At 38.4% G+C, this 15,841-nt stretch overlaps 2 protein-coding genes across 2 annotated transcripts in view; both read left to right on the forward strand.

Moving 5' to 3' along the window:
• LOC123498195 overlaps positions 1-4,633 on the forward strand; it is a 5,772-nt gene extending 1,139 nt beyond the window's left edge. The window contains exons 3-5 of the mRNA XM_045245359.1: positions 1,004-1,083; positions 2,144-2,281; positions 4,128-4,633. Coding sequence (XP_045101294.1) covers positions 1,004-1,083; positions 2,144-2,281; positions 4,128-4,633 — 724 coding nt within the window. The remainder of the gene's footprint in view (positions 1-1,003; positions 1,084-2,143; positions 2,282-4,127) is intronic.
• Positions 1-15,841, forward strand: part of LOC123498080 (1-phosphatidylinositol 4,5-bisphosphate phosphodiesterase gamma-1-like) — a 167,755-nt gene that overhangs the window by 422 nt on the left and 151,492 nt on the right. The window contains 3 exon segments of the mRNA XM_045245179.1: positions 13,453-13,680; positions 14,016-14,168; positions 14,887-15,025. Coding sequence (XP_045101114.1) covers positions 13,512-13,680; positions 14,016-14,168; positions 14,887-15,025 — 461 coding nt within the window. The 5' untranslated portion in view covers positions 13,453-13,511.

Here is a 15,841-nt window from a genome sequence, read left to right on the forward strand (position 1 = left end):
CCATCCCCAACCCATCCTATTCTCATTACCTATAGTTTTATCGCTGTTTTCAACCTAACCCAAACTAGCTCCATATTCTTTATTCTCTGCCACGCAGTCTCCAACCAACGGCTATGGTATAGAATTTTCCCTCCGTAAGTCACTATACTAACTTCATAGCCTTTGTTTTCGTTCCGATCTTGCATTCCCATTGTTTAATTAATCATTAATTTGAAACTTATTAATCTACTTCTATGTGCTTTGTTTTTCTCACTAACTGCAATGGTGGGAGAAATTCATATTTTTCTGATATATTCATTAACTTCAACTAGTGAAATTGCAGAATAAGGCCCTTCCCTTTCGCCACCAGCCCTCCTCCCTAACACCAACAAATTTGGGGATCTGTTGGTAAAGCAGGGCTTTTGGTTGGGGAAAGCCAAAATAGACCAATTTTACAATTTCAAAAAGTCTAAGAAGCTAAATTGAAAAGAAATCCTTGAAATATGGGTAAAAATCTAATCTTAACTAGCTAAACGTAACCTAACATAACTTAACCCAGCGTTTGTTAGGTTAGGTCAGTGCTTGGTCCTGTCTTGTTTGTTATGTATATTAATGACCTTCCAGAAATAATATTGAATAGCGAGATGTTTTTGTATGCGGATGATATCAGTGTTCAAAATGATAAAGGATGAGAGGGACTGTAGAAAATTGCAAGATCTCAATAGAATGAATGAATGGTCAAAGAAGTGGCTATTAAGGTTTCACCACAAGAAATGCAATTTGATGAGAATTGGCAAAACAAATACAGGTGTTTCAATATACTACCTATGATGATGATTTGAACCAGATTAGAGTAGAGAAAGATTTAGGGGTGAAGATTGACCAGGAGTTAAATTTCAAGGAACATTTTGCGGAAAAAAATTAATGAAGCTAATAAGATGGTTGGGTTAATAAGAAGGATGTACATTAGCATGGATGAGGAATTATTTAAATCTTTGATTTGACCACACCTGGAATATGCCAGCCAGGTGTGGTGTCCTTACATGAAGAAGAATGTGGAGGCCTTTGAAACGGTTCAGTGCAGGGCAACAAAATTGGTACCAGGTTTGAAGGATTTTTCTTATGAAGAAAGGCTGAAGAAACTAGACCTACTAACGTTGATATACAGGAGATCAAAAGGAGATATGGTGTAAACCTTTAAAATGATCAATGGAGTGTATGACAAAGATGTATGTGAAGGTTTGTTTAAAATGCAAGAAGGATTGCAAACTCGTAGTCATGGAAAGAAAATATTTAAGCAAAGAGCAAGATTAGACATTAGAAAGTATTCCTTTTGTAATAGGGTGGTGAATAACTGGAACAGCCTCCCAGACAGTGTGATAATTGCTGAATCAGTTCGAGAGTTTGAAAGAAAATTAGACGATGCATGGAAAAATGAGGAGCAAAGGTTTAATTATACTGAAAAAATAGGGAGCCTCAATCACAAGTTTGATCACACGACGACAAGATCTGGGAGATATAATTCAGAGCTGGAGTCGCAGGCCTGAACCGGCCTCTTCCAGGAGTCGTCTGTGAGTTTCTGTTAGTAGGGGAGAGCTCTGTTTCCCTCTTATTGACTATCTCCCAATCAGTTACAAATTTATTATAGACTGGTACAGGCTACTGTAATAGTACTTAAATGTAGCTATAGGAAGTTTTCAGAACTAGTGGTTGTTACCAGGTTGCAAAAGCAAATCATTATCCAAAACAAAATCCATCAACTCAAACTCACCAACAACAGACAGTGGTATGATAAGATTAAGGCTTTGTGTGGTCTACTGAAACAGTTCTCTCCTTTTCCTTGTAACTCACACCTCCCCGCTGAGGCAGCAGCAGACGAGATGAATAGCCACTTTGCCACAATCTGTCAAAACATTCCCGCCCCTTCACCCCTCAAGTCTCCCTGCCTACCTCCCTGCTCCCTCCCCTCCTCCAGCTGTCCAGGTGATGGTTGTATGCAAGAGAATTCTGAAACTCAAGCCTCGTTCAACCACCCCTACTGACCTACCCATTAAGATTTACAAAGAATTTGCTCCAGAACTAGCCACCCCTCTCTGCTCAATAATAAATGCATCTCTCTCACAGTACTCATGCCCTGTTGACTGGAAAACATCAATTGTCACAGCCATCCCTAAAACTGCCAGCCCGCAATCCTTAAATGACCTTAGACCAGTCACTATCACACCCATCCCTAGCCTCATCTGTGAAGACTTTAGCCCGTACCAAGAGTCACAAAGGTTTAGGGTTGAGGGTAGAATGGAAGGTAATGTAGTACCAAGAGTCGCTGTCATTATTGGAACGAAGAGCAGAGGGAAGGTCGAAGGGAAGGCATGGGTGGCCCCGTGTCTTCCACATGACCTTCAGAGAAATATTTTATAATTTTCGTAAGCTGGAGTGACCAGTGAATAGTATGAACTAAAATCAACATAAAAAAATAACCAATAGTTATGTTTCCACGTAAGTTACTATTTTTTTCTATAATAGTGAAAGATCGCCTTAAAATTGCGAGGTGGAAGAACGTAGTGAATCCAGAAAGCTCGCCACCTAACTGTTTTATGAAGCTTGTTTTCGTTTGTCAGTAAGTTTATTTCATGGTAATAAATATTTTCTTTAGTGAGCTCATCATCCAAGCCTATTAAAGACCAAATATGTGCATGGGTTAATGGAGAATAGGAAGTGACAGGTGAACTGCCAACAGACAGAAGGCTGTCAAAGTATGCAAAGAAAACCCAGTCACATGGTAAATACTAGCCTGTATAAGCAGGTTTAAAACAAAACCACAAAGATGTATGTAGAGATGTAGACAGAGAATTTCACAAGCACCACTTCACACTAACCCAGGACTTCTTATCAAACTCACTCTCTCTCTCTCTCTCTCTCTCTCTCTCTCTCTCTCTCTCTCTCTCTCTCTCTCTCTCTCTCTCTCTCTCTCTCTCTCTCTCTCTCTCAACAAAGACATTGAGTGCAATAATGTTAAAGCTAAGTCAACAGATAACTTTTCACTGAGTTGGGTGTGATGTGCAAGGATTTAAGTATAGGTATACTGACAGTATTGTAGTTCTCAAGATGTATAGTCCTGTATCCAAACCATTTCAGGCCATGACTAATGTAATTCATGATTGACCATACTAATGTGTTAACTATGGAATTTTTAATGATATGCATACAAATTGTGGTCTAGCAGATACCAAAGAATACAAATTTCTCAACTCTTGTAATGAACTACCACTGCTTCTTGATATGGATTTTGTAAGACAGTGATTTCCAAACAAATGATATATAAATTACCACTTTAGGGATAATATAAGGATACAGAAAAAAGAAAGTTAAGAATTCTGGAAATTATGAAAACACTGCAGTCTGTAAAGTTGTTGAATAAACCTGTTATAAATACATAGTGAAATTGAGCAACAACAATAAACATTCAGAACTGCTATACATATACAAAACTTGAAAAGAAGAAAAATTATTTAAGTGTGTGGCAAGCCAGGTTTTCAATAAGGAATGCTTGAGGACACAGATATTCAATAACTCTGATCACATGTGGGCTTGTTACTCACTACCTGAGCCTGCCTCTTTTCACATTGTCAGTATCTCTCTGAGCACCAGCTGATGCTAATATCTTGAATTTTTATTTAGCTATAAATATATTAATATTAAAAAAATGTTAATGGCATTAAATGACTTGGTGATCGCCTCCCAAGCTAAATTTTTCTTGTGCAGGCTAGCTGGGTTTGTTGAGCGGTCTTGCAAGTCTTTATTCTCTTTCACAAGATTGAGAATCATTATTCTCTGCTCGTGTGTGAGTGGTGAGGCCCGGTCACAGCTTCTTCCCTCCATTCTTGTAGCGTGCACTGTGGATTTGTTGTCATTCGTGGAGCTCAAATCCGGATTACAGTCATACCAATACCGAAACAACTGTTACCAACTCATGCTAGCGGCAGACCTCTTGCGGCCCTACCTTCCACGGCGACTCTTGGTACGGATTGAAGGTAAGGGCGAAGGCTTTGCCTTGCTGGTCGAAGGGAAGGTCTGTGCCTTGGCCTTGCGACTCTTGGTACGGCCTTTTGTGTTTGACTGGGCATACAACAAAATCAGTTCCTTCTTAGACATTCAGCAATTTGGCAATATCAGAGCCACCTCTACCTCTCACTACCTAATCAGCTTCCTTGACTTCATTCATAGTCAGCTGGACAAGTGGAACACCTCTCTAGCAGTTGTTTTTGTAGACTTCAAGAAAGCTTTTGATATAGTTGACCACACTGTTGTCATCAAAGCCATCAGTGTGGGTCTCCCTTCTCACCTGACAGCATGGCTGGCTGACTTCCTCACGGAATGCCGGCAAGCTGTACATTTTCAGAAGCACACATCCTCTTACCAACAGCTAACGTGTGGCATTCCTCGGGACACCAAGATGGGTCCACTCTGTTTCTTGATACTGATTAATGACGCTCTGACAAACACCCCTCACCACTGGAAGTATGTTGATGACTGCACCGTGGGTGTGTCACTTGCCAACAAAAACCCAGACTACTCGGCACTTCAAACAACGTTGAACAGCCTGCAGGAGTGGTCGGCAGAAAGCAGGATGACAGTCAACCACACCAAACCGTAGTAATGCATATCTGCACCTCCTCGGCAGCAGTGCCCTCCCCTACAACTATCCCTGGGTCCTCAACCCCTCCAAGTATTTCGGTCAGCCAAGCTGCTCGGAGTCACAGTGGACGATCAGCTGACATGGAAATTACACATTACCGCCACAGTGAGATCGGCAGCTTACAGACTACATGCTGTGCAGACTTAGGTCACTGGGCACACCAGCTGATGAGTTAAAGGGGATATACATCACCTTCATCCTGCCCAAACTTATGTATGCCTCACCAGTGTTGTCTTCCTCCCTCATCTGCACTCAACAGCAACAACTAGAAAATATCCAAAAGAGGGCCTGCAGAATCATACTTGGCCCTGCCTACACTGACTATGATCACGTCCTATCTACCCTTGATCTCCCCACACTGGCAACCAGACACCAAGCAACCCTCATCAAGATGGGTAGAGGCCTGCTGCACCACTCATGACTACGACATCTCTCCCCTTTACGCCACACAACGCACAGACATAGTCATGCCACTTAGGGCCCCAAGAACTGATTGTTATCATCATAGTGCTATCCCCACCATGGTGCGAGCCATAAATAGCTAAGTTAAAGGTTCTAATCTGAAGTTTCCCTCAATCCCCATATGTACATTTTCAGTATGTATGTACTGCAATTACTAATGAACCGCATTATTATTATTTATTATTATTATTATTATCCTCTTGTCATATTTAGGAGCACTATCAAATATCCCTACAGTGTCATTCTATATAGATAAAGATACATTGAGCTGATATATTTTTCTTCACAATTCCTTCTAAATAGTATCAGAGGTAATATTGAACTTTATTCATGAACAAAACTATTTAAGTTGATTTTCTAGTGAATTTGCATATAGATTTATTTGGTCATCTACAAATTTCCAAACTACTGCATCATTGATTAGAAGTATATTAATCCAGACAACAGTAGATTAGAAGACAGCATGTCTGTGCCACTTAAAAGGCTAAGTGACGTGGATCAACTTACTAGTACAGTGGTACCTTGAGGTAGAAGATTTTGAGATACTAGCTATGATTTGGTAATTTTTTTATTTTGAAATATGATTCATGCTTGGGGATGTTGCCGCTAGTCAGCGGCTCGGCGCATCAGTCCAGCCTCAGCTGAGCTAGTATCTGTGTGTTTCCTGTGAATCTAATGCTTGTGAGTGTTCTTTCATCATTTTCACACTATTTAGTCACTTGTTTTTAATCTAAAGAAAGTGCTGTATTAATTTACATTTAATGTTTACTAGTGGATGGTGCCTGCATACCTTCCTCCTCCTCCTCCTCCTCCTCCTCCTCCTTCTCCATTGATCATTCCACTATGACAAGGAATAATGAATTTAAAATTACACCCAAACACTTCAAAACCCACGAGGCAAAGCACTTTTTCTTTAATAGAATTCTTAACATTTGGAATAAGCTTCCTTCAGAAATAGTAAACAATACTTCCATTGCATCATTCAAAAACAAAATTGGTACCTTAATATTTAAAGAATAACCCCCAACAAGCTCTCTTCTCGTCCGAACAATTAAACATGGTATTAGTATAGCAATTATTTTGTATAACTTTTCTTATAGATAGATGTGTAGAGTTCACTGTAGGGTGAATAATAGAATCTCCTTTCATCCTTTCCTGTGAAAATTCCATGTCAGTTTTTCCATACTGCATGGTATTTTTCCAGACTATTTTCCATGCCAGTGAAAGCTGGAGGGAGTGGTGGGTAGAGAGGAGCCTTCTCCTGTACTTTCCTGTCTCTCTTACCTGTAGCCAGTTAGAAGTGGTTACCAAACAGCCTCGAAAGGACCAAGAGGTCTGTTGCTGTTTGGCTTTCCTTCGTATTCCTCCTCCTCCTCCTTTCAACAAACAACGACCTAATATCAAATGTTGATATTGGTCCTGAATTTAGTAACAGTGATCACAAGATTGTCTCCTTCAACATCAACCTTCAAGTGTATAAAGACAGTGTTAGCAACGAAAAAGTTTTCATTTACAAAGAAGGAGATTACAAGAGACTAAAGTTAATTCTTGCTGCAACAGATTGGAATGCCGAACTTGGTGAAAGTAACATTGAAGAATCATGGGCCAAATTTAAATACATTTTAGAAAACGCTGTGAAGTCATGTATTCCAATGCGTAAAAGGCGTCCATGCAAAAGGAACAAACCTAAATGGTGGACAAACCAAATTGAGTCACAACTACTAAAGAAAAATCGTGCCTACCGTAAATATCTGACATCTCAGAACGAGGGTGACAAACTTGAATATGACAGATTTCGGCGCGAATCAAAGAAGCTCATTAAACAGAGCAAGAAAAACCTTGAAATGTATATTGCAAGCGTCACCAAATCCAATCCCAAGGAATTTTACAGTTATGTTCGGAAGAAAAAAGTTATTACATCCCACATTAACCAGATCTATTTAGACAACGGTAATCTTGCCACTGAAGAAACTCAGATTGCAGACACACTAAATGATTATTTTACTTCAGTCTTTACAAAGGAAAGCATTCACACAGTCCCTGAGCCACCCCCTATATTCCATAACATAACCCCATTAAGTGTCTGCGATTTTCAAGAAGACGAAATAATTAAAGCAATTGATAAACTTAAAACTGACTAAAGTCCCGGCCCAGACTGTATTGCACCACGTGTCTTGAGAGAAGCTAAATTTCAAATATGTAAACCCCTTTCATTGCTATTCACCAAGTCATTTATGTGTGGTAAGGTTCCTAGGGATTGGAAGTTAGCAAACGTAATCCCCATACACAAGAAAGGTGACAAATCACTCCCATGTAACTACAGACCCATCAGCCTCACATCTGTGGTATGCAAATTTATGGAAACTGTAATTCGCAATAACTTAGCCAACCTTCTAGAAGTAAATGATTTAATCAATGACTCACAGCACGGCACACTTGACTTCTTTAATGATGTTTTCACCACGTACGACGAAACAAAGGCAGTAGATGTTGTGTATCTAGATTTTCTTTTAAAAAGCTTTTGACAAAGTTCCCCATATGCGGCTACTAGGTAAAGTGAAGTCACATGGTGTAGATGGAATACTTCTCAACTGGCTTGAAGACTGGCTTTCTGAGAGAAAACCGTGTTGTTTTAAATGATAAATTTTCAAAATGGCGAGAAGTTTTAAGCGGTATACCACAGTGATCTGTGCTTGGCCCGGTTCTTTTCCTTATTTATGTTAATAATATTGATGAGGGCCTCACGTGTAAAGTAAATAAGTTTGCTGATGATACTAAAATAATGAATAAAGTAGTCACGTCGGAGGATAAAAGAAAACTACAATCAGATCTCGACCACTTAGCCACATGGTCAGACAAGTGGCAGATGAGCTTCAATTTAATAAATGTAAAGTGTTGCACATTGGTAGCAATAATGATCACACTAATTATTCAATGAACGGTTCCGAGCTTCTTAAGGTTGATGAGGAAAAAGACTTAGGCGTCATAATTACTTCAGACCTCAAGTCAAGTAAACACTGCTCGGAAGTAGTCAAAACGGCAAACAAACTGGTTGGGTTTATCGGTAGAACTTTTCAATTTAAATCAGAAGGGGTTATTCTCACATTGTTTAATGCACTCGTCCGACCTCATCTTGAGTACTGTGTCCAGTTCTGGTCACCCCACTATAGGAAAGATATAGACAACCTGGAGAGAGTCCAAAGAAGAGTCACCAAATTGATCCCACGACTGCGAAACAAGCCTTACGAGGAGCGCTTGAGGAACTCAACTTGTTCAGTTTAGAGAAGCGGCGTATGCGAGGAGATTTGATTGAACTATTTAAAATGTTCCGGGGCTTTGATAACGTAAATGTAAACAACTATCTCACCATTGACAGCTCCAACACCACTAGAAATAATGGCTACAAGATTACAGGTAAACGTTTCAGGTCAGACGAGGCTAAACATTATTTCTTCAATAGAATTGTAAATGTCTGGAACTCTCTCCCAGCACATGTTGTCCGTAGCAATACGATAGAAACTTTTAAAAAAAGGTTGGACATTCACTTCACATTAACCCCTCAAATGACGTACTTTGCGCCTTCATAAGATATCCTTTTTTTGTTAGTAGTTATTGTACTAGATAGTATCACTTCTTCAATCTTTCCTATCACGTCTTTGACTTTCTCTCTCCCTGTGGCCTCTTTTCTTCTTCCTTGAACCCTGATGTCCTTCAGCCTCTAACTTATAGCATCTGTAGTGGTAGCATAGGCACACAGACAGCCTCGTTAGGCCCAGTAGGGCTGTTGCTGTCTGTTCCTTCCTTTGTATTCCTCCTCCACCACCACCACCACCATTTACGACCGTTAGCCAAAAAGTGACCATTGCTACTATGCCCATCCTGTATATATTTCTATTGCTTCAACTCCATGTCCTGAAACTGTCACATACCAATCTGTACACCTCCCCAATGCAAGAGTTAACAGAATCCTCAGTTTTCATCTCATGGATTGGATCTCGTACATCTCATTCTTCTCCTGTGGCTTCCATTGAAGATCATGTTCCATCTTTCTTTGTTCTGGCCTTTCTTCTCAGTATAAAAGCCTAAGATGAGAAGGATATGTCAGTAAAGGAAACTTCAAGCCAGTATTGTTAACTTTGGCTCTTCTGTGTTAGGAGGATCAAGGCCGACTAAGACTCTCTTGAGTCTTGGTGATTGATTATCTTTGCCTAATCAGTAAAGGTGTCATACTTGTTTTTCCCTGAATGTCTTAGTAGAAGTTCATTTCTAAGCAAAAACTTCTTTATCCTAACTCAAGATTGGTTTCTCAGTGTTTCTTTCCTTGGCAAGTAATCACAAACATATATGTCTGTATTCACCTAGCCATAAATTTGTCTAATCTTTGAAGTTTCCATGTTGGCTCAGCACTGCACAGTCAGAGCTTCCTCTGTTGTCTTTCTCCTTCCAATACTCATCCATTTTATTCATCTTAGCAGTGCCCTCCCTTCCTTGCTCCATGACTTAATTGACTTCATTTCACTCATGTACACTTTCTCCACAAGTTCTTACTCAGTTATTATTTCCCTCTGTTTGAACCACCTCTCTATGCCTTGCTCCTCACATTCAGTCACTCAACAATCTGTGTAGTTTTCATTGTTTCAGTGTTTCACTTTTCACTCAATAGCTAGGTTAGTTTTTGCTTATGAAGATTGAGCACCAAAATCATCCTGGTTGCTGTTTACATCTGCTATGTGTGTGGTTGTCAGTGTCTTTTCTAATGAATACCCAAGTTGGTTGAGATAATGCCAATAGCTTTTTGTGAAATTGATTTGTTGTAATTATTACTCTTCACATTTTTTTGTCTTCATTTATTTATTTATTTATTTATTTATTTATTTATTTATGATTTTTTTTTTGTGTGTGTGTGTGTTTATGTTTCCTTTGTATCCATTTTAAGTGCTGACTTATATTTGTGGTTGAATATTGGCAAGAAGAAAAATGTGTTCTCACCTGTATATTTAGGTTTCCATTGTTGTGACTACAGTGATGCCTTGGAATACAAACTTAATCCGTTCAAAATTTTTTCTTACTCCAAAACTTACTTACTTCAAAAGCATCAAAATACATGTATTCTTATGGAAGAAACTATAATTCGTTCCAAACCACCTCCCCAGACCAAAAAAAAATTATTTTTCACCTAATTTCATACTTTTTGCATACTATTACTGTAAATACTACTACTACTACTATTATGCTATAACTATAGAAGATAGGAAAATAAAGCAGGAAAGTAAGCAAAATGTAATATAATGAAAATTCAACTTCTCATGGTCAGAAATAAGCGTCTTCACATCCTCCTCATGTGACTCCATCAAGCCAGCACCACACACTCTTGTATAAGCCAATTTTATGGAAAATAAATCAGGGAAGTAAGCAAATTGAAATATGAACATTCAACTTCTTCGCAGTCAGAAACAAGCGTCAACACGTCCCCTTCAGATGATTCCATCAAGCCAGCACTATGCACTCTTATCTAAACCAATAATGAGATAAAAATAATGATCCCAATATTGTCATACATCATAATATGTTTCTGAACTGTTTACTTATCCATGGAAATACATGTATATCTTTTATCTCACCAAGAAATACATAAAAAATGATAAAATACAGCATACTGACATCAGTGCTCTCACCATCCTCATGCTTGGTGCCCTCACACTTCCACAAACATACTTATCCTTGTAAAAGCTGATACATGATTGGCTAAGTGTCCACCATCTTGAAGGCAATGGGCCAATGATAGGCCTTGATATATGACAGATAGCCTCAAGCATAAACAAACTGTGCTGCATAAAGAAGTCTGCACAGTCCAGATATAAGATATATCTGGACCATTGGAGTGCAGCTTCTGAAAAGTGCCATGATCATGCCTGATGGGCTCTAACGTGTAAGAGCCACGATTGTGCCTGACGGGCTATAAGGGTTAAGGCTTTTAATTCATGAGCTGGATACTCTCTTCCCCTCAGATCTTCTGGAATCTTCGATACATCTGTCTGTATGTCTCGTGACCATGTGTGCTGCTATGCTAGGCAATGATCTTTATAACTAAAAAAAACTTAATATTATCTGCTGCACTACAAAACAACTGCAAACAACACTCCTGAGGCACTGAGGCAACGTGGTGTCCCAGCATGCAATTAGCTGATCGCGCAGTGCTACGTGCAATCTGTTGACCGTGTTTGTTATTGTTCGCACTCCAAAGCAAAGTTCATCCTCCAGTGCTAAAAAAAAAAAAAAAAATTGTTCATAATCCAAATTGTTCGCACTCAAAAGCTTTCGTACTCAGAGGTACCATTGTAGTACCCTTATCACATTACTTCACCTTCTGTTTTGTCTTTTGTTGATTTGAGAGTTTCACTGAATCATATAGATTCATGTCATAGCAAAGTACACCGAGTCACTAATCAGGATAGCACAAGAAATAACGGACTCAAGCTTGATAAAGTTAGATTTAAGTAAAGAATAATAATGATTATGAAATATGTAGATGAATGGAAAAGACTTGGTAATTAGGTTGTTAGGATCAAATCATTTGCAGTCATTAAAAGTAGATCAGATAGATATATGGATAAGAATAATAAGTAAGCTTGCTTCATATAAGAACTGCCAAATGCAGGTTTGATGACTTTTTGCAGCTTCTCTTATTATTATTGTTGTTATTATTATTATTATTATTATTATTATTATTATTATTATTATTATTATTATTATTATTATTATTATTATTATTATTATTATTATTATTATTATTATTATTATTTTTATCATTATTATTATTATTATTATTATTATTATTATTATTATTATTATTATTATTATTATTATTATTATTATTATTATTATTATTATTACTATATTGTTCAATGTTGTGACAATTGTACTTGTTACAAAGGTTCCCTGTTTGTGAGAAAATTCACACAAGACTAAACTATACAAAAAACATAGGCCAGTAGAATGTAGCAACACACAATAGCACCCTGAGTTATGTAGTTTCTTCAGATGTGCTTTACAACTGAAGTGCTTTAGACATGGAATTGCTCTTGTTGTTCTTTGTTGGATCTTAAGAAATGGTGAGAGAGAGAGAGAGAGAGAGAGAGAGAGAGAGAGAGAGAGAGAGATGGAGTGGGTGGGAGTGTTGGTAGGCAGAGAGAAAGAAACAGATAGAATATATGTATGTCTACCTATTTATCTGAGAAAGAGTTCTTAGATAGGCATACAGACAAACAGACAGGCAGACAAGCAGGCAGGATAGAGAAAAGATACAGAGAAATAGAGAGTGCACATGTTTGTTGCCATTTGGTAAAGTGTGTGTCTGTATCTGTCTGGGGAAGAGTTCCTGTGTTCCACCAAGGTCATGTATGAGGAATGAATGTCTCTCTTTATGAGGGAGAGTCTGACTGAGTACTGGTGGTGAATGCCAGTGGTATGTTTCATGGGGTATGATGGGGGTGGCTGCCAGTGCTGAAGATGTTGCCCTTTAAGCTTCATTTTCACTGCTGTGACATGAGATAGTTACAAAATTTGATGTCTGTGACAGGAAATTCATGATAAGCTTTTTCTCACTCACCCTGTCCCTCTTCTCCAGTATTTTTTTTTTTTTTTTTTTTTTTTTTATTGTCTTGTTAAAACATTCATCAGTGTGGCTTTTTTTTTTTTTTTCCTGTGCATTATTGTGTTACTGTATGTAGTTACTTTCCTTTGGCTAGTCATGGTTTCTTTGCCACTAGTAATGGGTGAGGAATCGTAAAGAAATTTGTTATACAGTTAAAGGTAAAGAAGTCTTGCTAATACAGTTTTGTGATGATAATGTCAAGTATGTAGATAAAAGGATTAAAAATTGGACATGATATATCTTATAATGCCTCCATAGTTATTTTCCTTCCTTGGTTTTGTGATGGTAATGTGAAGTATGTAGATAATAGGAATCAAAATTGGACATGACGTATCTTATAATGCCTTGCCCACCTCCATAATTGTTTTACCTTGTCCTGTGAATCTGTAGCCTTATCTTTCCAGTGTACTTGTGTTGATGTCATGTGACATCATGTTGTTAAGAGCAGATATACAGATTTTCAAACATAGGTCTGGAAACCATTTCATTCTGAGTTTATTAGTGTTAAACTAAGAGTGATTAGAAATGCATGAACCCTTCTCTCTCTCTCTCTCTCTCTCTCTCTCTCTCTCTCTCTCTCTCTCTCTCTCTCTCTCTCTCTCTCTCTCTCTCTCTCAAGGTAATTTCTATTTGTGTTGAGAGTTTCACTGTTGTATTCCAGATGGTATAAGGCAAAGACAGCCTTGACTGAGCCAGCTTGAGCTAGCCTGACCCAGCACAATGTTGGAGACAGAGATCAAGGAGGAGTCGGTGGTGCAGCGGCTGGAGAAGGGGACGGCAGTGAAACGCTACTCCTATAGACACAGACCAGAGGACGGTACACTCAGGATACGGCGAGAGACACACCATATAATATGGACTGTCAGTCAGAATACTTCAGAACTAATAAGTAAGTTTGTGTAACCTTTGTGTCAGTGGTGAAGTAGTTTAGTGAAATGCACTAAAATTGGATAGAAGCATAAACATTATTCAACTCTAAAATTTAAAAGAAACATTAACATTTATCAATGAAGAGCACAATTATATAATTTAATGCTCACTAGCATGAATAAATGTTTCTTCTTCCTTTCCTTCATATGAAAGAAGTTCTATACAAGTAAATGGATCTCAACTCAAGAAATTGTTCCTTTATCTGTATACCATCTGTCATCATCTCTTCTGAGTGCAAAACATTACGATCAACATGTCGTCTGTTGCATTAGAGCTGTGATTCTCCCCCGGCAGCCTCCCTGGCAGACATCAAGGAAGTGCGGGCAGGACAGGGATCCAGGGACTTCAAAAAGTGGATGGACACAAAGGAAGCTCATAAACATGAAAACACATGTTTTGTTATTTACTATGGAAAGAAATTCAAATTAAGATCCCTTTCTATAGCTGGTAAGAAAATGATCAACCAATTTTATTCTCTACTTCATAACCAAGCTATTACAGTGTAAACAAGAGGCTGCAGATCCTAACTCTGGATGTTGCACTGACTACAGAAAGAAAAAAAGATAGTTGGTCCAATTCCCCATAGACTAAACACACACTTGTACAGTTACACAGGATTACTACCCTCTTGCTGCATCAGAGCTGCAGAGTTACAGCACTCTGACCCATATATGTTACCTGTTTAGTGAACAGAAATTACAACATGAAGAAATTGTCTCTGCTCAGCTCACAATTCAAACCTTGGTGCTGTCTGTCATGAGTCACTTTGGTGACATCTACTAAGCTCAGAGAAGTAGGATCCTTGCTTTCCCTTAAGATAACAAAGAGTATAACTGACTTATGGAAAAGGAAGGAATACTAAAATATCTTCATTAGCATTTCTTTGACTATCCAGTGATGGGAAAATCTTTGCTTAAGTAATTATTGAAAATTTTTTTAGTAATTCTGTTGGAATTCATTAGAAGTTTTGGATGTAATAGTTATGGAATTTATTAGAAATTTTGGATATGTTTTAGAAAATCTTCATAGCACTTTGCAGAGGTAACTCAGATGTCAATGTAGTGAGTTCTGTATTGCCACAAGCTCACTGATAGTTTGCTGTGGAATATGATTAAGAAGAGTAATAGCAAAATGGTTAAAGCTAAGTAATGATGCCTTGTTGCAGCCATTGGGGAATCAGAATGCAAAGACTGGATCCTGGGACTGGAGCACCTCAGAAAGGAGTATCCAGATGTACCATACATTATCCGTCTTGAAAGATTTCTCCGCACAGAATTCTACAACATGGAAAACCGAGAGAACAAGTAAGGCCCCCCCATCCCAGGTGCACCTGCTGTCTGTAATGGTTATTCATTACATCTATGTACTTCGGTGTAGGGATGTTGCAGACACATTGCCATTACCTTGTATGAGGTGCACCCAGCCATGCATGGAGCAACATGACTGTGCACTATAGTTGCACTGCACCCTGACTACTTTCAAAAGGTTGTACTTGACATAGCATCAGTTTTTCTTGATGTTTATAACAGGAGAGTCCAACTAAACATACCTGATCCTTGAAAATAGTCATGGTGAGAGTAAAGCATTTCTGAATACAGCCCTGTGTCTGGAAAGATGACCCTCGCTAATGTTAATCATCACCCTCTCAGGGGAAAGTCATGTGAAAAATCAAATGCACTGTAATTCTTACCAGAGAAGAACTTGTAGGAGAGGAAACCTTTTGCCTCAAGCACATGGCATTCAACACTGTAAGAGAAAATGAGGATATTCATTGAAAACATCATGATTATGTGGTCTTGTCTGGTCTGATGAATTGCTCTCTCTCTCTCTCTCTCTCTCTCTCTCTCTCTCTCTCTCTCTCTCTCTCTCTCTCACATCATAGGACCTCTTTCAGTGTGTATTTGCCCAAAAAGAGTATCAGAAATACAGAAGGATCTCCCAGTTTTCATTATAACTTTCAGTTTATCGGTGTGCTTTTAAGTGACTGATTTGAGAGAATAGTGTGAAATCCATGGAAGTATGAAATTAAATGTAGGTATTAAGTATGTGAGTTACTGACATGTAACAAAAAAAAAAAAAGAATGGAATGCTGAAATTATTGCTGTAGAAACTCGTTCAAA

This window comes from Portunus trituberculatus, chromosome 47 (genome assembly GCF_017591435.1).
Source record: "Portunus trituberculatus isolate SZX2019 chromosome 47, ASM1759143v1, whole genome shotgun sequence".
NCBI lineage: Eukaryota > Metazoa > Arthropoda > Malacostraca > Decapoda > Portunidae > Portunus > Portunus trituberculatus.